This window comes from Sinohyriopsis cumingii, chromosome 3 (genome assembly GCF_028554795.1).
Source record: "Sinohyriopsis cumingii isolate HCF-2022 chromosome 3, ASM2855479v2, whole genome shotgun sequence".
Classification (NCBI taxonomy): Eukaryota; Metazoa; Mollusca; class Bivalvia; order Unionida; family Unionidae; genus Sinohyriopsis; species Sinohyriopsis cumingii.
The window spans coordinates 80340143-80363179 of record NC_142963.1 but is presented as its reverse complement, the minus strand read 5'-3'; the positions used below and the strand labels follow the sequence as shown (position 1 = coordinate 80363179).

Genomic DNA, 23037 nt, shown 5'->3' with positions numbered 1-23037 from the left:
TTTGCATTAAGGACAACATCTAATATTCCTTTAGCTTTATTTCCTTAATATATTGGATCTCAGGTTTCACTGTGTTAAAGGATTAAATATCTCCATTATGAATAGTGAAGCTAACCAGCATGAGCAGAATGGAACACTAAATCCTAAACATGACTCATTGTAAACGTGTCCTCCCTCATTAAAGCATGCAAAAACTATTTGAGAGCTGGTCCCTTGTAATGAGCACAAAATGATAAAATCTCCACCACTATTTCTTCAGTAACATTATAATAATAACAATGGCAAGACTCATCCACTCCACTGATGTTGTATGAACTCCTACAAAAAGTGTTCATGATCCAACACTATCCATTTGTATACAACTTATGCTAGTACCCTGTTGGAAATTAAACTAAACCAATAAAAGTCACATGTAGGTGTAAATGACACTCTTCATAGCTAACTGCATCAGAATATATTGAATGGTACTTGAGCTATGAAATTAACTGCCAAGGGTCATAGCTACTAACTTTTAGATCTTTACTTTTAACTTGAACCATACATCCAGAATTGTGTTGATATGCTCTTAAACAATAATAAATACCCTTAGACCAAACCTCTACCCAAAATGGGGTTGATTTCCAACTCAACTTCAGTAGCTCTTTTATTAGCAAATGGATCTTGTATGTTTGAAATGATCACACTAACTGTGGTTGGTTGATGGCAAATGTTTTCAATGAAACTTGTTTGATTGCTTTAATAATATCTGCTATTTATATCATAATGACATGGAACCATCAATTATCATATAGTTGTAAGCAGAACATTAGATGGATTCATCTCTATACCCTATCCCATCAGAATGACTGATAGACTGTGGGACAAACACATACAGATTATTGAAAATGAAGAATACCTAATAGCAAAGGCACATCTTTAGATATTTTGAATGATGTTGGAGATTTGTTCTGAAAACAAAATTATGAATGATGGTTGGACAGACTAATGGATGAAAATGTTAAAAAATACTGAAACTAAAGAACTCACAATAGCAAAAGGCATATCTGCATGACTTGTCTAAAAGGCATATCTGCATGACTGTTCTAAAAGGCATATCTGCATGACTGTTCTAAAAGGCATATCTGCATGAGTTGTCTAAAAGGCATATCTGCATGACTGTTCTAAAAGGCATATCTGCATGACTGTTCTAAAAGGCATATCTGCATGAGTTGTCTAAAAGGCATATCTGCATGACTTGTCTAAAAGGCATATCTGCATGACTGTTCTAAAAGGCATATCTGCATGACTGTTCTAAAAGGCATATCTGCATGAGTTGTCTAAAAGGCATATCTGCATGACTGTTCTAAAAAGCATATCTGCATGACTGTTCTAAAAGGCATATCTGCATGACTGTTCTAAAAGGCATATCTGCATGAGTTGTCTAAAAGGCATATCTGCATGACTGTTCTAAAAGGCGCATGCCTGTTCTAACAGGCATATCTGCATGAGTTGTCTAAAAGGCATATCTGCATGACTTGTCTAAAAGTCATATCTGCATGACTGTTCTAAAAGGCATATCTGCATGAGTTGTCTAAAAGGCATATCTGCATGACTGTTCTAAAAGGCATATCTGCATGAGTTGTCTAAAAGGCATATCTGCATGACTGTTCTAAAAGGCATATCTGCATAACTGTTCTAAAAGGCATATCTGCATGACTGTTCTAAAAGGCATATTTGCATGAGTTGTCTAAAAGGCATATCTGCATGACTTGTTCTAAAAGGCATATCTGCATGACTTGTCTAAAAGGCATATCTGCATGAGTTGTCTAAAAGGCATATCTGCATGACTGTTCTAAAAGGCATATCTGCATGACTGTTCTAAAAGGCATATCTGCATGAGTTGTCTAAAAGGCATATCTGCATGACTGTTCTAAAAGGCATATCTGCATGACTGTTCTAAAAGGCATATCTGCATGAGTTGTCTAAAAGGCATATCTGCATGACTGTTCTAAAAGGCATATCTGCATGAGTTGTCTAAAAGGCATATCTGCATGACTTGTCTAAAAATGTATATTTCTTAGAGATATTTCGAAATGTTTAGGAGTTTTGCCCAGGAAACAAATGTGTAGCTAATGAGACAAATAGGCAAAACATCAAAAAGTGTTGACAACAAAGAATTGTGATAGCAAAATGCAGCACTGCTGTAGTATATGTAACTAGTTTCAAAGAGATATCTGGAATGGTTTTGGGTTGCTTTGGAAATGAATGTATGATGGATGAATGGATGAAAATGAGATGAAAACAAAACTAATATTTAAACTATTAGGATTTGTGAATAGAAAAAATGCATATCTGTATCACATATATATAGTCTAATATGTGTAACAAATTTCACAGAGGTATCAAAAAAAATTTTGGTCTTTTGTGCATGAAATAAAAGCTGGGAGCATGAATGGATGATGGACAAATGGGTATAAAGACAAATGGAGAAAAACATGAAAAATACTGAAACTCACAAATTTTGAATAGCAAAGGGAATGTCTAGTCCACTAATCTAATAAGTGTGCCAAGTTTCATGGAGGGTGTTAAATGGGTTTGGGAGTTCAACTTCAGAAACAAAAGTGTGATGGATAGATGGATTAACACAAGATGAAAATACATGTATAAAAGATACTGAAACTAAAGAACAAGTCTAATAAATGTACCAACATTTTGATAGAAATATCTTCAAAGGTTTTGGAATTTTGCCCCAGAAACAAAGTTCTTGGATGGTTAGATCAACAGTAAAATTTGAAATAGTTAAAGTGAACAATTGTAAACATCAAAAGGCTTATGTAGTCTAATGCATGTACCAGGTTTCATAAAGATATCCTGAAGAGTTTCAGAGTTATGCTCTGGAAATGAAAAAATCTAATGGATGGACAGAAAAATAGACAAAATATTAAAAAATACCAAAACTGAATAGTTGTCAATAGTAAAGTGGCACATCAAGACCACTAATCTAACATGTGAACAGAGTCTTACTGAGATATTTTGCACAATTTCAGAGTTATGCTCCAAAAATGAAAATGTTTAATGAATAGACACATACATACAGACACAGTAGTTACTATATCCAGCCCCTCCCTCACCCTCATATTACATACTAGGGAACAATAATAATAATAATAATAATAATAATAATAATAATAATAATAATAATGCAAGAGATTTTTTATCATTGTTATCATCATCATCAGTCCAATAAATTATCCCCCAAAAGCTGTAATTGGTATGACAGTGGTGTGATGGCTGATTCATTGGACTACATCATTATCATTATACTAATAATAGATCAAGATTAGCAAACTTTAAGGTCCTTACATGTTTTCCATCTGTCACTGAAATTATTAAGATGAATGTTTTATTTTTCTCTCTGTCTAAATCCTTCTGCACAGTAATGACACCAGACCTGCAATATATAATATAAAGGAAACTTACTGACTGATTAAACTTAAGAAAATTAAGAATTTGTACCAATGTATCTATCAGAAAACTTCTAAAAAATTTGTTAAGCTAATGTGGTTTTTGTGAAGAACAGAGTACAGAAGCTAAAGACCAATCACATCATTTTTTATGTACATTCTAATAAACATACTATTATGTCCTATGTCATGACATCACTTACCTGTTTTTCTGAACAGAGCATCACATCTGTTACTATGTGAAAATTTACTCATTACAATAAATAAATAAAATATTTATAAAATATATAAATAAGAGAAAAACTATCAAATAAATTAAAGGTTATGATAGACAAAAGTCAACTCAATTTATTTAAGCCATTGATGGAAGAGTGAATTGTTCAGCTAATGTTATTATTATCAAGTTATTTATGCAAGGAGCATGTTATACTTTTATATAACTGAGAACATTAATGGTAGTAATTAGCTTGTGATGATAGACAAAAAGGAAAAGCAATGCCACATAGTTGTGTATTCAAATTCTTTTGCAAAGTAAAGGAAAACAAATAATAATTTGAAAAAGTGAAAAAAATACAAAAATGGAAACTTCCATATGACAAAGATATTTACACATTATTTTATAGTCCAGACACTTTCTCAATGGTATTTTATTGCATAAAAAGAATTTAAAAACAAAACAAAATTGCATCACTCACTTTTCAGTAATGAAAAGAAAATCATAGATATACTTTTACTTTATTTAATTGAAGATTTTTAAAATTCTAACTACAGTGTGACCCCACTATAACACGGTAGGTGAGAGCCATAGAACCTGACCATGTTATAAGCAACCAGGTCAGTTAGCTGAAGAAGATTATACATGTACCAAAATAAAATTGCAGAGGGTCGGGTGTTAGGTAATAAATGCAGGCAGTAAAATACATGCTTCATTGGCACAGTTACCATCTTATATCAATGCATATTAAATGAGAAATACACCCGTATGGAAACAGAGAAGGCATATATAATATTTTACTTGATTTAGAGAACCATGGATTGTGACATGTTTAATGTATAGCATGAATAGAGTATCAACACTGTACTCCCCCGTGAATCTCATCACATACATTGAAGCCACAATCCAAGCAATTCCATCAAAAATATGCACACACACAGATTTAAAATATTCAATAATTTTGTCACAGATCATATAGGTCTGAATTCAGTGAAAAAACATAGCACAATCACGTAATGGATGATGAAGCACATTTACTTAGCACGTCCCAAGTTGATAAAAGTTTCTGTTTTAAGCTGCCGTTGGTATCGTTTGTAAGCATAAACTTTTTCCCTGCAAAAAGGAAACTTTCATGGCACAGTAAACATGTTCCAGTCACATTGAAAAATGAAAAAATCCATCACATTCCATTGCTTTTATCGAAGAAAGGTTCTTTGTTTTTAGTGAAGACTGTAGTCAGCTTTCTTTCATGAAGGGTGCATGCATTGTTGAAGTTACCACTAAAGGACAGCTTTGGAGAACCAAACAAATACCTGTTTCTTATTGTGGCGGCAACATAAAATAATTGTATTGCATGATTGAGACTGACTTTTTTTAATTTGCTTGGTACATTTCATAACAATTGGTGCTTCAAAGGTAATCTGTTTTCTTTGAAATTTCAGCAAACTAATTTATCTAGGTACATTGTTAAAGAAGGAATTGGCTGTCATCTGGTCAATTGTAGTTACTGTTCCTCCCTGCCTACTGAATAGACCAAAAAGTATGGTGGTGTTATTTTTTTTTGTTTGTTTTTTATTTTTAAATTTGTGGTGCTGCCTTCCACACATGTGTCAGAAATTTAACAAAGGGTCAATAGACGATAGAGACGCATGTGTTCTGGTCTGATGACAGGGATTACAACAGAAAATATGAGTGTTCTGAAGGATTTAATTCTGAGTGAAAAGAAGAGAAATTTTACTAACCATCCACATACAAATGTCAGTCTAAGTAAATATATTAATTACTAGTGAGTGGCTGAAAATCCGATGAAAGATAAATTACAAGATAATGCCTCATCTAGTTGATCTCCATTACCAGAAATGTCAACAACAAAAAAGCTGATATCTCACAACATACAGTACTCGTGCTAGATGTCAACATAAGCGGATTGTGATATAACAATGCACTGTTAAGATGGTTTTTCAATATGGACAAAGAATTTGTTTCTCTAACAACAGATAAATTTCAGTGCATTTTATATCAAGTTTGCGGCTTCCATTCATGGGCCTCTGAATTTCTCCACTCCAAACCAATGGTTTTACACCACTCTCTTGATAACTCATGCTCTGATAACTCATGAACCCACTTATAATGCGGGGTCAGGTGTGGATCCCATTTTTTTAACCAGAATATACAACAAAAAAATGAATCCCTATTTATTGAACTTGAAAAAAATCATGATCAAAATTGGTAACTGAAACACTGATATATCGCTCGTTTTATGGTAAAATATGGTAGGTATGACCTGGAAATTTTAACCAACATTTTAAAATTATCAATTTTTAATAAGAGGTCACATATTTGGTTACATTGTCTTTCCAAATGACATTCTTAGTACACCATAATTAAAAATATTCAAGGAAATTTTGATCAATGAAAATGTCACTTACACATAGTGTATGCAGTACATTAATATTTTAAATGCCAGTTAAATAGTTTTTATTAAGTGAAATTTGTGTTTTAATTCTATCTTTTAGTTCCACTTAAGTGTTATCATCATAAATGCAATGTGTATTTAAACATAAAATTTGTCAATCTACCATAACAGCTATGTCCGCAAGCATTTCTCTGAGAACCTAATTAAGTGCTGACCGTGTTTTAATAACTCACTTCTAGAAGTATTTGTTGTATTGTTGCAATGAATTAAAAGCTGGCCTCATTTGTATTATCACGTTAATTATGTCTTTTGAATCAAATAAAGGAGGTGGAATAAAAGAAAAGTTAAAAGGCAAGAATTTCCTACATACTTAAAATCTAGTGGTCCCAGTCATATGCTGGGTAAACTCATTTCAGCTGATCAATCGCACACTGTTATAAATGTTATTGTGTATGTAACATAAACTACCTTAAATTAAGTGACTCCTTCATACCTGTGAACAAAGATAGCAAGGCAACCAAGTGAAATGAATACTTCGTAAAATAAAGAGCTTGGTTTCACAGATTTGTGGGAAAGCGATTTTCAGAGAATTCCTGAACTGGCACTTAGAGATATCCTCAAGGATGATAAGAAGTTTCACTAACACTTTCAATAAAATCATGACATCAATATTGTACTAATTGAACAATACAAAAATTTAGTTTCAACGTAGGTGAATGTCTCACAAAAGAAATGTTGTTAGTTTTGAAAAAAAGGAATCTTGTTTGGTGGTGTTTCAACAGTCAGTCTAGTTCCTGGCTGCTGTGACTCCTGACTTGTAGTATACTATTTAATACCATTCCGGGAACCATGCTAATTGACAAAACAAAAAGCAGTGACGTAATGCACAGATGTTTGATGAAACCAGTTGGAACGATCTTTCACATGTTGGACATTTTGAAAATAAATGTTATTTATACAGAATAACAAACAACATCATTACAAAAAGTGTGTTATTAACAATTATTATTGACGTGATTGTAAAATGAGGATTCAGTCATTAAACAGACCAGTTCCCTACCCCCCCGCAGATTTCTCTATGTATAAGTGGATCTTTTTCAATTTTTGGAGGTCCCTCACTTATAGTGTGGTCTATGTTTGTGGATACCATTGTTCATGAGTTATTGAGGGAGAGGTGTAAATACAAGTTTAAACAGCCAACAATGTCAGCAATAAAAAAAATCGCTAGATGGTATATTTTGCTGCCATTAAGGAAAATAATTGCAGTTTGTGACATTGGCAAAGCCCTATGCAATCCCAGAATAAACTTTTTACACGTTATTTTTTATACTTTTAAGAATTAAAAACTTTTCTCATGTATGAAAAAAGTACATAAAAAATTTCAGGAGCCATGCCACAATCATCTTGCTTTATTCATACGCGATCTTTTCCCCAAAATGATAATAAACTTTTATGTTTTTTTGTACTTTTAAGAAAGAATTTTATTTTCCATGTACGAGAAAAATACATGTATATAAAATTTCGGGAACCACACCACAACCATGTTAAATTCGAATTCATGTTATAACAGAATGTGCTATAGCGAGGTCACACTGTAGTAATAAAAGATTTCATACATAAACCAACCAACACAGGGCAAAATGTGCACAGTCAAATTTACTTCTAGTGTTTATAAGTGAACATATTTCATAACCTACTGAAAACCATCAGTCTGTAATTAGCAAACTGATGTGTATCTGAAAATAAAATCATGATGGATCCTAACTTGTACAAATCAGAAATACACATCATTTATAAAATTACTTAATCATGATCTTTAATTACTCACAAATTAATGACTTTGTACATTACCAAATAAGAAAAGTATTATTTTTCAAATTCTTTGCTGCCAAGAGTATTTTTCAAACTATAGACCATGTGCCTTCCTTCCATAAAGATAATTGTACATCAAGTGCTAATTTGCTCTTTGCCCTTTCTTAAAGCACATCAACACATTAAAAGTCTAATGCCTTTACCAATGAGCCATCACAACTGTCAAAGGTGGGCATTAACTTCATTTTGTGGATTTGATGTAATATAATACCATGACCCTCTTTCCATATTTAAACATGTTCCGGCTTCACTGGATAAAGTAGCAATTATTTTATTTCCATATGTATGGGGAGACAACTATGAATACCCCTCTATCCATCCACCACAAAGGCAGCTACTGGTAATTATGGCTCATTGCTACAGCATTTCCCTGGAAGGCCAATGACATATCAATTGCATTAGTTATGTCTAATCAAATGGTCATTAACTCACAAGACCAATTTTTTTTCAGTGGTAGGTTTTGCTTTACTGCATGTCATGTGTGCCTCTGTTAGAAAGTAAACTCTGCAGATAAAAATAATTTTTATAACATTTGATCACACACACACACACACACACACACACACACACACACACACACACACATTAAATGGATTGCTAGAAAGGTTTAAGTTAAGTCTGGTCTGGGTGCCACCTCCAGTAATAGATAAATTACAATTACTGTTAAAGCAAGAATATATAGAAGAAGTTATCAGATGGAAACATAACTGGACAATGGTTACTAATGAAGCTAACCCAATACACAAGTACACAGATGGATTGATGGATTTTGTAGTGGTGATGTTACTGAATAATAGGCTTATAAGCTCTGACCTTTTCACTGAAAATTTGATTCAAGCAGAGTAGTGGTCATCCTATAAACACAACATACAAATATTTTACAATTCTACATCTTCCAGTGAATGTTTGACCTTAATTCCTTTGCTTGTAAAGGCAAACCTTCTTTGTTTTCTCATGTGACAATCCTAAGATATTAATCAAGCCACAAGTTTGATACCTGTTCAGTGCCAAGCAACAGAGGGTCATTATGGACTCCCTGAGATCTTGCCGCACAACTGACATGTTCAGCTGCAGCCTTTAAAAGATTTCACACACTGTTACTGATTAAAGTGCACTTACAAAGCCCAAGCACAATCTCTACATGAGCACCAACATATGACAGTGAAGCTGAAGAAATGGAGTTGGACAATATTTATGATGACTAGACAATGATGGAGGATTTCAGAACTTGATCAGACAATGAGGATGAATTCTTGGACTTTGTACAAGAGGACAGTAGATCTGGTATTGAATATTGAATATTGGACTTTGTACAAGAGGACAGTAGATCTGGTATTGAATATTGTGAATCACAAAAATGTGGATTTAACAGTCATTGTTTGTTTGTAAGATGTGTGGAATTAACATATTACAGGAAAGAATTAATTAAAAAGCAATCAACCAGATCAGCACCTTTACTGGGAAACACTGAACTGCGTCTGGAAATTTCAAAGTTTTTCATTTTTATGTAAGAATAGCATTCACACAATTTTTGGTATCAGTGTTCATCAATCCTTCAGGTGTATAGAAACCCTCACCTTCAGGTTTGGGTTACAACATCATTTTAGGCTACAACATTCTTTAGAATTCAGCAAATGCTGATACCAGTAAAACCCAAGTATAATCCCTTTTTACCAATTAGTAGTTTTGAAGTATCTCAAGACTCTACCTGTTGTCAATTTTAAAGTAGTCCTGCATTCCATTCAGACGGTAGGTAAGGATGTCAAAATCTTCATCTGCAGCCTGTTAGAAAATTTGCAAGATACAAGATCATAATACAAAACATGATCATCTTCTTTTTCATCATAATTGCAAAATTTACAAATCAAGTGCAGTGAAACCTGTCAAAACAAAAAACTCTTGAGATCAAATGTAATTGTTTGGTTTTGGGAGGTTTTCGGTTTTTGAGGGTTACAGATATGAAAATAAAATCTCTTTTTTATATAAGTAGAAGTGCACATCATTATTGATACCAGTCTAAATTTAAACAAAAACAAATTCATGTTGTTCCTAGGATTTGTGAGAGAAATAATCTTGTTCATATGTGCATAGCTTTAAGCATCTATTCATATTTACTTTTAAAAAACAAAGCAACAGACAATTCATCATTTATACAAATGAATAACATCAACCAAGGTTAGATAATAAGAAGATAAACATAATGTTTCCTAATTGGGATATATGCATTGAGTCAATAAGAATTTACCTTTAAAGCTGACCCTTTTTAAAGACCTCAAACTAGAAATATGTCTGCCTTAATCTGTGTCAGCAGATGTGCCCTTCTTTAAGGTGCAGATACTCTGGATTATATTATTTTCTGCCCCAATCTGTGTTAGCATGCATGTCTAGTATTGTTTTTATCTTGATTCTTCTTGGAACTCACCAACAAACTTGATACACTATTTGCCAATCATAAATAATCTGTCCCAGTGTGTGTCAGGTGAGAGTTTTATATCATGCATGACCACATGCTATTTCTGAATTAAAAATATCCATGTTTTATGGAAATTAGATAGAATATATTTCCAAGTTTTGAAGTGACTTCTGTTTTACTGGCTTTTATTATAGTGTAAAATTTAAATTTGGGAGCAAACAGTTTTTAACTTTCAGAATATTGGGGTTTGATTTACTGGGAAAGAAACTGATGATATCAAAGAGAAAATTTAGAACCAAATAACAATTTGACCATATGTGGACTTCACTATACCAGGGGTCCTGTTTATAGGTGTTTCACTGTATCTTAACTACAAAAGAGAAACATATTACTTCATGCAAATGATTTGTGGTGGAGGATATCACCACAATGCTCTTACTGCTGAATACATTACTTGGGATCCTTTCTTGGGATTCTTTACATTGGAACATCTGCACTTTTTATTTGCAATACTTCTGGACTCAGCCCAATTATACAGCAGGATCACACCTAGATTTTGTGCAGATAGGCTATGATTCATGTTATGTTTAACCATTCAAGAAGCATCTATACTGTGGGAAAAACCAACAACCTTTTGATTATTAGGCTAGGATCAAATTGGAATACCAGATATTTAGGATAATATGGGATCATCCCAGCTCTGATGGTAGAAGACCACTGAATGATAGATTATTTACATCCACATAATGTTCATTTTGAAATAAGTTGAAGATTGATCTTTAAGTGTGCCAAAGTGAAAAATTTTGCAGGTAACAACCAGTTCTACCACAGTAATGTGACTCACACAGTTCAATTTTATATAAGTTTTTCATGGAGTTTGCCTTTGTGCAGTATTTTATATTTTTCTTACCTTCAGATTTTATAAATTGATTCACAAAAATATTTTCAATGCTATAAACTTACTATTGATGACTGAGCTTGAAAACATATAAACAAAAATTTTAATTTACAGAATGCAAATAAAAGAATAACAGGTTATGGAGCCACCAAGATCCAGTTTTTAATATTTTCTACGCCTGAGACAAACCACACATTATTCTACAATTTTATGTTGACTTAAGACCATTGACAATTGGTAGCTCAACTTTGAATCATATTTAATAGAGAAAAACTATTAACTTCTTTGCTTTGTTTCTGTAATTTTATATTTTAACAACATTATGATCAAATAAAATTTTGACCATTCTCTTGATGTTATAAAACCTGCCATAAATTGGTGGTCTAATTATAAGTAGTTGTCCCTCACTATAAGGTACCTTATGAACTAGTATAACAATACTTTCATAAAGTGGGTACAGTCATGGATCTCATTATATTACTGGTAAGTAATAATAATATTACATACAATGTAACCCTATGTAACACTTTTATGGCTCCCATGAATGGCATTATAATGAGCGAGTACTACACTCTCACCTTGATCTTGGAATCAGCCTAGTACACTCTTTTGTGAAGGTCAGGAAATCAAACCCATGCAGGGTCTTATCAATATAAAACTGGACACCAAATCTGGTTAAATTCCATCTGTCTTGGTAAAGTGCAGTGGAAAGGAGGTGGTTTGTTGGCTTAACATCATTTTTCAGTACAAGTACCACCAGCTAATAGGAAGCTACTGACAAGTTTTTGACAGACCCAAATTGGCCAAGCCTGAGACTTGAAATCATGTTACCTGGGTAGATGGCAGTGATCAGTTAAGGTGATTGCCTTCGACCACTTGGCTACCCAGAGCTGTTGTAGTGGAAAGGACAATGGGTAATAATAAGATACGACTCCTGCAAATGATGTAATGGAACACTGGAAATCAAATCAGTTCAAGGTCTCATCAATATAAATCTTTATACAAAATGCTGCAGAAATCAGAGTCAAGAGGGTGCAAGAAGGGAGAAATGTACAAAACTGGAAAAACTAATTTATGGTTTCATCAACATTAAGCTGCATACAAAATGAAGTTGAAATCCAATAATACTAAGGTCAAATAAAGCTGCATAAATCCAAGTTAGGAGCATGGTCAATCAGGAGCTTAACAAACTTGCCCAGACAGATGGTCAACTGGACGATGTGGTTATTGTAGGGCTTCCTTGTCAAGCAGGAACCTAATAATTAAAAGTGCAATAGATCCAACTTGTGCAGCACCATAAATACAGGTAAGGTCAGAAGCTGTTCCTTGCTGGTCAGATTGAGATATGCAGTACAGTAAATGGCATAAATTACCAAGAAATGTGAGATAAAGTTTTTATTCCCCTTGCTAACTCACTTATTTAATAACAGACTGGATCATTAAATACTTTATAAATACAGAACTACTCTATTTCAGAAAATAAGGTTCTATGCCATGTGATAACTTTAACTCATTGTCCCCTGGAGATAATTTTCATTTCTGCTTGAAATTGGGATAGGAAAATACATTTTCGAGGGGTTACTTCAGACTGCATCCAAATACATCTGTTTCTGAGAGCTTTTTGTTTGTCTGGAATGTTTAGGCATAAAAAAGATACTGTTTTCCACTGCCTGCACATTTGACAAAGGTGTGGACTTTTTTAACTTATTGAACCCATGATTTTTGTGTCCTGACTGCTTTTTACTACAAATCTCAAACTAATATCCAACTCTTTCCAAAGGTTCATCTTACTGTCTGCAGCTTGGATCAGTTTACTTTAGATCTACAGCCAATAACTCAAAAATATGGACACAATTTTTCTGAATCCAAAACTAGTAATTTTCTGCCTAAATAAAATTGGGTCTCAAGACTTGTTTTTTTCAATGTATTTTTTAATGTGAGTAGAAAGTTAAAATTATCTAGTACCATTGTAGAACTACATCTTTCTCCTCTTCTCTAATACCACCTGCTTTGGTATCTCATAAATGATGTTTATGTTACAGAGCTCAGAAGTGTATGATTACCTGATGATGTGCAAATGTGATATGCAGTGATACTGAGTTGAGCCCAAAATTAGGAGATTTTTAAGCAGAAAAGTGGCTTGTGTCTAAACAAAAAATGTATATTTCAAATCTCATTTTAATACACTATAACATAACATTTGTTTTTAATAAAATGATGATTCTGCTTTATCCTGCAATGCAGTTTAATGGAATAAATTAAAGATATACAAGTCTGGTAGTCAAAGCTGATACAATGACAATGGCATAAAAGGCTAAGAGAGGTAAACAGTTCAATTTACTCTGTTTTGAAAATCTAGTCCTGTACCAGAATCTGGAGAATCTAAGAGGGATGAACTCCCATTCAACATGGGAGGCTAATGATCTTAGAACCTCCTCATCCTGGTAAAGGAACTGTTGAAAAATGAGATGCAGATCATTAGTGGAATCCACATCAACAACGACCACATTGTCAATAAATTTATGTTAAAATGTTATTCACCATTTTACATAGAATGTAGCTTCTCATCACTCAAGCCATAATTTCTGTTATGTTTAAAGATTTCAGTGAATATTCTTTTCAACAAAGTGTAGTACACTCACCATTTTTTGGAATTGCCAGATAAGACACTTTCATTGGTTTAAATCCCAGCTGTGCTTATATCTAGCATGCTAGCATAAGGTTCAATTACGTTCTATTAATAACTAAACTGCATTACCCATATGGACACAAGTATTGTATCATCTACTCCCCAGAAATTTCACATCATATTTTGTTTTTCAAACAGAAGACGAAATTTTTAAAAACTGACTGGAGGGTTAGGAGGCATTGCTGATACTGGAGGACAATTCTAGAACTGGAGTCATGGACATATTATAGTATTTCATCTCTTTACATTGCTTATAAAACATATGCAAGACAACAAATTTATTTAAAGCAATAATCATACATGTAGAAATTATGATGCATGATTCTTAGATATGTAGTGAACAATTTTAGACTGACAGCAGGATTTGATGCTTTTTTTCTTGCATCTGATTCAAAGAAAATCTGACCCAAAGAAATTACAAATAATATAAAATATTTTCAGAAACAAGTGATTGCTGATACATACATTTACTTGCAGAAGAATACTGTTTACATTGGCTGCCTCTGATATTTCAACTTGTGCCCAGTCTGTTGGATGGTTTATTACAGGTGGATGTAAGTTGATGCGAATTATGTGTATTCTGACTTCACAGCTACTTGTTCTGGAAAAATAATATGAAGAAAGAAAGAAAATCAGTCTGGGGCTCTCACAACCAGCCAGCTATTAAACCAGGTAGAGCAGTTTAAAGAAAAATGGAATATTGACAGGAGGGGGATAAAAGTCTACATCAGATTGGATATAAGATGTGGACACTCAAAGAAGAATTAACTGCAATATTAGGCACTATAAAAAGGAAATGTTAAATTGTATCACTCAGTTACTGACAAAACAATATGAATTTTTCATGTTATTATAAAAAGTAAAAAAAGGAAATGAAGGAAAATTATTTTTTCAGCTTTCTGTGGATAATTAAAAAGTATTTTCTCTCTCTACTTTTTCAACTACACTATTCCACATCTGTGTAGCAAAGATTTCTCCTCAGGTTTCACATGGCTTCTGACCATTGGGGAGACATGATAATATATCATTTGCAGCACACAAAAATGTGCCAGGGGAACAAAACAAAGAATCAGAAACTACACATGAGCCTTTTCATGCACTGTGTAACATGGTCACATGACTCATCTTTTTGGATCTGACCCTGGGTGTCAGGTTTACAAAGAATAAACATGAACAAGAAATATTATTGTTTAAATCTGCCAACAAAGAAAGAAGATATCTGATTCTCAGATTGATTGAAATATTTTTAAACATTCTTATTTGACAACAATTTACAAAAGAGTCATCTTAAAATGTGTTCAGGTTTTGAATTCATCACTACTCTGTACAGTTCCTATATCTTTTGTGTCCACTGTGGTAGCACTGTGACATCACCTACATCTTTCATAAAAGTCTTAATACATGTACATTGGAGCAACTAACCAGAGTGCTGGAATGCTCTATAGCACAAACTTTAGGCCAAACATAACAGTGAAGTCATGAAATGTTTTTACCTGTTCATATGACCATATGCTTTAAGATTTAATACTTTAAATGATGATGGCAATAAAATCAAAACAATGACAAAATGTCAATTATTAGGTTGAAATGCATATTTGCTTAGACATAGGAATTTCCAATGATTTACATTTATTCAGATAAAGTAAATGGAGTTTTCTCAACATGGTGTAAGTCAGCCTACATGTCCTATCTGTTTGACCTTTCATTGGAATAGTTATTATGGCCTTACACATCCAAGAAATACATAGAGCAGTATGCATGTACTGGGGATAATTTATGTGAGCAATATAATTATGTCATACTATGATGCTTAGGAAGATCATATCAACAGGTCATTCAGATCAACCTTTTTCTTTATGTTTGTCCACTGGTATGTAAATATCAGCCAGATTATCTCTTTCATGCACTTTTACAATAAGATCACATAACTTATAATTCAGATTCAACCCTGGGTGGTAGGATTACCTTGGTTTAATGTGGACATCAAAGTTAATCTCTCTTAAATTTAACAACGCCAATGAAATTTTCCAAATGGATTAAAATATTGCATAAAAATACTTGTTTGACAACACATTAAAAAAATGTATAAAGGTGTTCCCATATCTTTAGCTGTCATGATGTTATCAAGCTCATTCACAACTGCCCTAATACAAATTATTGCTAACAAAAAGGACACAAAAATCATCTCTCTGTTTTCCTAGTCAAAATTTCTCATTTATTTGCACACAGTCATGCTAAAACACACTAGAAATTAACAAATGATTATAAGTATTCGTTACACAAAATTTAAATCATAATGCATTTGCAAATTTGGCTTGCTGGACAAACAAAATCTAAGTGTTCTGAATACTGATGTCATAGAGAAATGAAGTGATACTAATTAATGTAAGATCAGATGGAAGAAGAGAACTACAGATACTGCAATTCATGGGCCTTTCAATAATATTGTAAACATGTTTTAAATAATCTTTATTATTTTTCTACATTTCCTTTTATTAAATTACATAGAGAATTTAAACTAACATTTAAAAAGATTCTGATGGAATTATTATGGTGACTTCCTTTAAAATAATTCTCTGCTGTTGCTTTAATTATTCCCATCAGGCGAACTATATTCAAGGGAGAACACTAATGTAGGTTATAGGTCTAATCATTTACATAAATTTGATTTATTTCCCTTTGAACATAAAATTTACCTGAAAGCCCTGTGGATCTATCCTAAGATTGTAAAAGTTTCTTACTATTTTTAGTAGTACAAACTATATTTGGAAAAAGAAATGGTTACTATGACTAAGGCATATTAGGAATGAAAATTTCTCCAGGAGAGAATCATAATATTAAGTATCAATTTCTTGTCCCTATTAAAACGTTCAACAGCTCTGGCTAAGTATGGATGTATTTGTGCAGGTATACTAATTTCTCTTTGCCTGTATCCATATCTAATCCACCTAAACTAGCTTCACTGCTGTATATAATCCAGTGTATTGCACTGTTGACTATGTGTTAATTGTGCTGTTGTTTACATGTAACCATGAAAATGATGAGAGCATGTGTGTCTTTTATCACTTTTGCATTTAGATTACAATCAAATGAGATAACACAATGGCAAGAAGAATATTTTTTTTTCACAAGGCATTCATATCAAACCTATGTCATCATGAAAACATGCCAAATAATAAAAATTTCTTTTGCATAAGAGGCATATTTCAAAGTCACTGCATTGTATTATATTCAGTATGTATAGTCTTACTCCATTGTTTCTTAAATTCTAATATAATAAGCCACACACACACACAGTTTTCTTAAAGGTGGCTTTTCTCCTTTCTGCCCCAAATGAGACTTTGGGTCAAATGCTTCTTTTAGCTCATATCATGGCAAAAATGTCCTCTTTTGATTTTTAAAGTTTATTACTAAAGAGTATTTTGGAAAAAAAGCTGAATTGAATTAGAAGATTGACATTACTACCACCGGACTACATGTATATGGAAGAATTTACTAAAACTCCGGGGGCCCCAAGTGGTCGAGTGGTCTAAAGCGCTGTCTGTTTCGGATCACTGTCATCTCACCTCTGTCTGCTTGGGTTTGAGTCTCGGATTCAGCCAATGTGGGTATGTGAGAAAACTTGCCAGTAGCTTTTCGTGTGTCAGTGGTTCTTTCTGAGGTTTTCCTGGATTCTTCCTCCACCATTAATACTGGCCGCAATGTATAGCCTATCATGTGCTGAAAAATGGCATTAAACCCTACAACAACTAAAACTCTGTGTATTACATACCTGGTTGAGGCAGATCTGCAATTAGGGAAAATTAATGTGCCAAATTTACTGGTATACCAATTTGCCACAGTATTTTTTACTGGTGGTATGTACCATGGTACATTTTCACTGTACCAGTACTTCAGTAGCTTCCATCAGTAAGAAATGTAAAGAAATTTCCAAGTATCTTGTCATGAATTCAATGATATTAATAGCATATCTTTCATTTTAATGACAAAATAATTGCAAAATATTATTTTCATTTTACAAAACAGCTGTGAGCCTAAGCATCACACTTTAATTACAGTTCTTTGTATGACAACTTTAATAACAACTGACATGCACATACCAAGTTCATCTTCGCATCTACCACAATGTACTTACCATGTCATTTTTGAGTTGGGGGATGCAATTATCTTTCAAGGAGATATATTATATTTTCTTTTATCCCAAGAAAATGAATCTCCCTGATATAATGGTGGTACACTATGGTTCATATCATGGTATGTTCAGAAATTCCATGATACATAATACCTGTCAACTTTTCAAAGATAGGGAGATTGGGACCTAAAATCAGGATGTATTTCATTGCATTTTTTAAGCATTGTTTTCACTAAATATTAACTGATCATCTGGATCCAATAAATGTGAAATTCTCAAATGGACATGCTATTTCTCCCTGTGACACACCTTATTTTCCCCCAAGAGGTGCCCTCTTTCTGGTCAGCCGTGGCCAAACTGCACAATAGTGAAAGGTTAGAATTAAGTAAACAAGCAAGAAAATCAGTCTGACTAATTAACAGCTAATCCTTATCATTGCAATTATCTTGTGAAAAGGACTGCCCCTCCAGCATACTTCAATGAAATCATGCTCTACAGTATGTGTATTTAAGCACCAGCAATTGATTGGCAAATAGACGATGCTCTATTTTGTTGTAAGTAATGGTACCTAAAGTGTGTGAATGTCAACTTAACATTTCAAATCTGCAGTCTCAAGCTACCATGTAAGTTTGCATCACTTATGTCAGATAACAAAATCACTGAAGGGACAAGAATATCACTCGACTGTTTGAAGGCACATATCAGCATGGCTAACATCAGTGGTTCCATCGATATGACAGGAAGTAAAGGAGCTCGTAAGAGCACACCTCTTTGAGTATTAGTAAATTTTCACATTTTGACATTTTCATTTTGTGTGTTTTGTGATTAAATTTTTTATTACAATTTTGAGTGTATTTTCAATTACAAGTTTGCATTGCTTTTTCAATTTTCATTATCTTTACTAATCTCATGTTAATTTCAACTATCTTGTGCAACTGTAGTTTGCATTTTGCATTTAGCTTTATTTATTTTGACATTTTTCAATAGCAATTTGCAGTCTAGTTAGACTGGTTTTTGTGCATTTGGTAGAGCAGGACCCACTGAGTGATATTCACTGTCGCTGGGTGAGCTCTAATTATACACTAAAATTAAGACAGAGATTAGTACATGTCTAACACAGAATTATCTCTGAAGCAAAACAAAATGGAGACAGCACCTAAGTATACATACAAAGAGGCAAAGTTAGAAAATTACTTCCATTAAAAGCTTGGAGAAAGGAAATGGAAGAGATATCTTGGTAGCACAACATCCCTCAGGCTGCCAGATGTTGGACTTTGGGGTGGTAAATGACTCAGCCCCCGACAGTCCGACATAATTACTGTCTTGAAATTAAAAGGGATTTCAATAGAAAAAATAGAGGGAATTCAGAATGGGGGTGGGGATAAGTAAATTTATTATTTACCCCAGAGTTTGATATTCACCTAATTGACGAAAGTGAAATAGAAGTCAAGGGATTTAAAGCACTGGTATCAAGAGCACCACCCATAACAAGGGAGGTAGAGCCAAAAACAAGAGAGATTTTCATATCCGGGCTCCCTCTCAAAGTGGATGGCAAAGTATTAGTAGAAAAGATGCTACACAAATTTAGAACAAATATCAAGGGACAAAAAATGGCAACGGTATGGGGGTATCAGACCATTAAAACGGGAGTAAGAATTATTACTGTAGCAAAGGAAGACACAGGCAAAATCCTAACATTCTTTTATGTACTGGGATTTTTAGTCAAATTCTGGTAAAAGGATTGTGAGAAGGAAAGAGCCTGTACATGATGTAGAAAAGTGGGACATGTGTCTAAAGATTGCCCAAACCCCTATGTCCCTATGTCCCAAAAACCTATGCTAGAGTTGTAGCAGCAACGTTAGCACCAAATGAGGGGGAAATTGACAAAGATCCAAAACCCCAAATTCCTACTACAGATGATCAAACAACGAGGAAACTAGAGAGAAAGTAGGTCAGATGGACTTAATGGGGGTTATACCCTTCACGTCCACCCCAGGCCCAAAAAGAGGAAACACCAGACTGCCTCATTAAGCTCTGCCTGGAAGGAGAGTTGAACTTAGATGACATTGGACAAAACAAAACCCAATAAACAGTAATTCTGCCAGTAAGGACAACAGTTGTGACAAGAACAAGAAAGAAAAATAGACAAATGGACAAAATGGAAAGCAAAACAAGGACAGACAACAACAATGATATGGAAATGGACCAAGACTCTCACTTAGAAATAGATACTGAAGAAGGAAATGACAAAACAGAAGATGAAACAAGCTTAGAGGAAATAACCGAAGAGGAAGTACAAAAATCAAAAGAGGCTCTGGGAAGAGCCCTACTAACATATAATAAATAAACTCTAATCCATCAAACTTAAGATAACAATAGATACATGTGAATATTATAAATTACAGTGATGCAGCACCTGGTTAAGTGTAGCCTTAAAAATGGAAGTGGTAAACTTCCGAATTGCGACTATTAATAGTAACGGAATAGATAAAGCAAAAGTAGAAAACCTTACCAAAGAAACAAACATTGATGTGATCCTGATATATGAAATGCACAATGGAATTTCACCAGAACTAAAATACTTATTAGAAGACAAACTAAATGTGATTGTTATCTGCAACAATTATATAAATAAGGACACTAGGGGTGGAGTAGCTACAATTATAAAAAACAAACAAGGAATAATTTGGGAACGTTTTGATGAGGACATTTTTTTTTAAAGGGCATCTAATACATATTAAAATTTTAAAAAATGGCATATAATAAATGTAAATATACCAGCAAACAGAAGCAAAAAACAAATTTTACTGAAAACCTTTTTATTTATTTACAGGAATACTCAATGGAAAACTTAATTTTAGGGGGTGATTTTAACTGGGTAGGAGATGAAATTGACAGAATATCTGATTTGACAACAAATGATAAGCTTTTTAAAAAAGAAATGATAAACCTAATAAACAAACATGAAATGTGTGATATATATAGAAAACTGAATCTAATAAGAAGAGAATATACCTATGAATACAAACTTGGCCAAACAAGCAGACTAGATCGATTCTATGGGACAAATTTTATTCCAACAATATATAAAAATGCAAAAATACCTTATTTTAAATTATCTGATTACAATATGGTGTTTGTTGAACTAAAAATAAAAAACAGATGTAAGTGGGGATCAGGACAGTGGAAAATAAACAATAAAATTTTAAATGACGTAGAATTTACAAATATAATAAGAAATGAAATTGATGCCTTTAAATATGTAGAGGCCCTCAATATAATAAGGAATGGACTTTTTAAAGAAGATAATAAAAAGAAAAGCCATACATAATTCAAATACAAGGGCAGAGAAATTAAAAAAAGATAAGAACCTATTAAAAATAAATTTAGATAAAACAAGGATTGAAGAAAAGAAACAATTGAGAAATAAAATAAAGGAAATAGAAGAAGAATTCCAGGGAGAACTATCAGGGCGGGGAAATTCACGGAAATATATAAAAAAAAGCACAGGGGATATATAAACAGGAAGAATTGAGAAGGGGGGGGATACAATTCTTGACAAAATAAGAGTAAATAATGTAATCTATACAGAAAAATTGGATATTTTAAAAATTATTTTCTCTTACTATAAAGATTTATATACCTCACAATGCATCAATCATAATACAATTGAAAACTACCTAACAAATACTGAGTGTGAGATAATATCAACAGAACACAAAGACTTGTGTAATGATTTCATCTCAGATGAAGGAATTACGAGAAATATCGCTACACTTATGAAAAAGAAATCACCAGGGAAAGATGGGCTCATTGCAGAATTCTACCAAAAATTCCTCGCTAAACTAAAGCTGATCCTGAATGCTTTATACAATAATATTTTTTTAAGCAAAAACATGTCTAAATCAATGAGGGAAGGGATTATTACAATTATTTATAATGGGAAAGGAGATAGGGATGACATCAAGAATTGGAGACCAATATGACTTTTGAATGTGGATTATAAAATTAACAACCAAGAAATACAAGGTATCCAAATACTAAACCTTAAAGAGGAATTTAAAATGCTCCAGCATGCTGATGACTGTCCAAACTTTATAAGAGATGCAAAATCCTATAAACATCTAGAGAAAGAATTTGAACATTTCAGGAAAGCATCAGGCTCAAAAATCAACCATGACAAGAAAGAAATCTTGAAAATAGGCAACTGGAGAGGGAACCACCCCGGGCTACCTCACCACCCTGAAAGATACAGTGAAAGCTCCAGGAGTATATTTTGGGGAAAAAGACACTATAGAAAACTACAAAAATATATTCAATAAAATAAGAGAAAATGCGAAAAAGTGGGCCCTAATGCCACTATGCATCAAGGAGCAGGCCGAAGTTGCAAAAACATACTTGTATTCAAATAATAATTATACAATTAGACCAATAGACATTGAAAATAATATTCTGAATAATCTGGATAAGGAAATAATAAAGTACATATGGAATTACAAAACAAATTATATTATTAAAGAGACTCTATATAGAGCACAAAGTATAGGGGAACTGGGACTGCCAAGCCCACTACTACTAAAAGTAACTAATATGTTAAATAGATTGGAAAAAGTACAACTCAAACCTACTGGTTTGGCTTCACCATATGGGTCCGACTGGAGATATACAGAAATAATAAAATTGCAAAAAACTTGAAGTGCCATGAAAATTCAGACATGTTAAGGAAATACTTTTAAAATATAGAGATCAAGTAGAATTATGGTCATTGGATACAGGAAAAACATATGACTGGATAGGAGAGGATGTATTGAAAAGAATAAGATGTAGAGTATAACAAGACAACTGGGGGGGTAAATTGGGAAACAGCTTGGAAAAACTGGGAGAAAATAAGATCTGTCAAAATTCAAAGCATAATTTTTAAATATCTACACAACACATGACTTACAGGCAAAGAAGCTAT

At 33.2% G+C, this 23037-nt stretch overlaps 1 protein-coding gene across 1 annotated transcript in view; it reads right to left on the bottom strand.

The window, feature by feature from the left end:
* Nucleotides 1-23037, bottom strand: part of LOC149803181 (cadherin-23-like) — a 287768-nt gene that overhangs the window by 161232 nt on the left and 103499 nt on the right. The window contains exons 25-27 of the mRNA XM_089953899.1: nt 14411-14546; nt 9654-9727; nt 3343-3430 (exon numbers count right to left, since the gene is read on the bottom strand). Coding sequence (XP_089810025.1) covers nt 3343-3430; nt 9654-9727; nt 14411-14546 — 298 coding nt within the window. The remainder of the gene's footprint in view (nt 1-3342; nt 3431-9653; nt 9728-14410; nt 14547-23037) is intronic.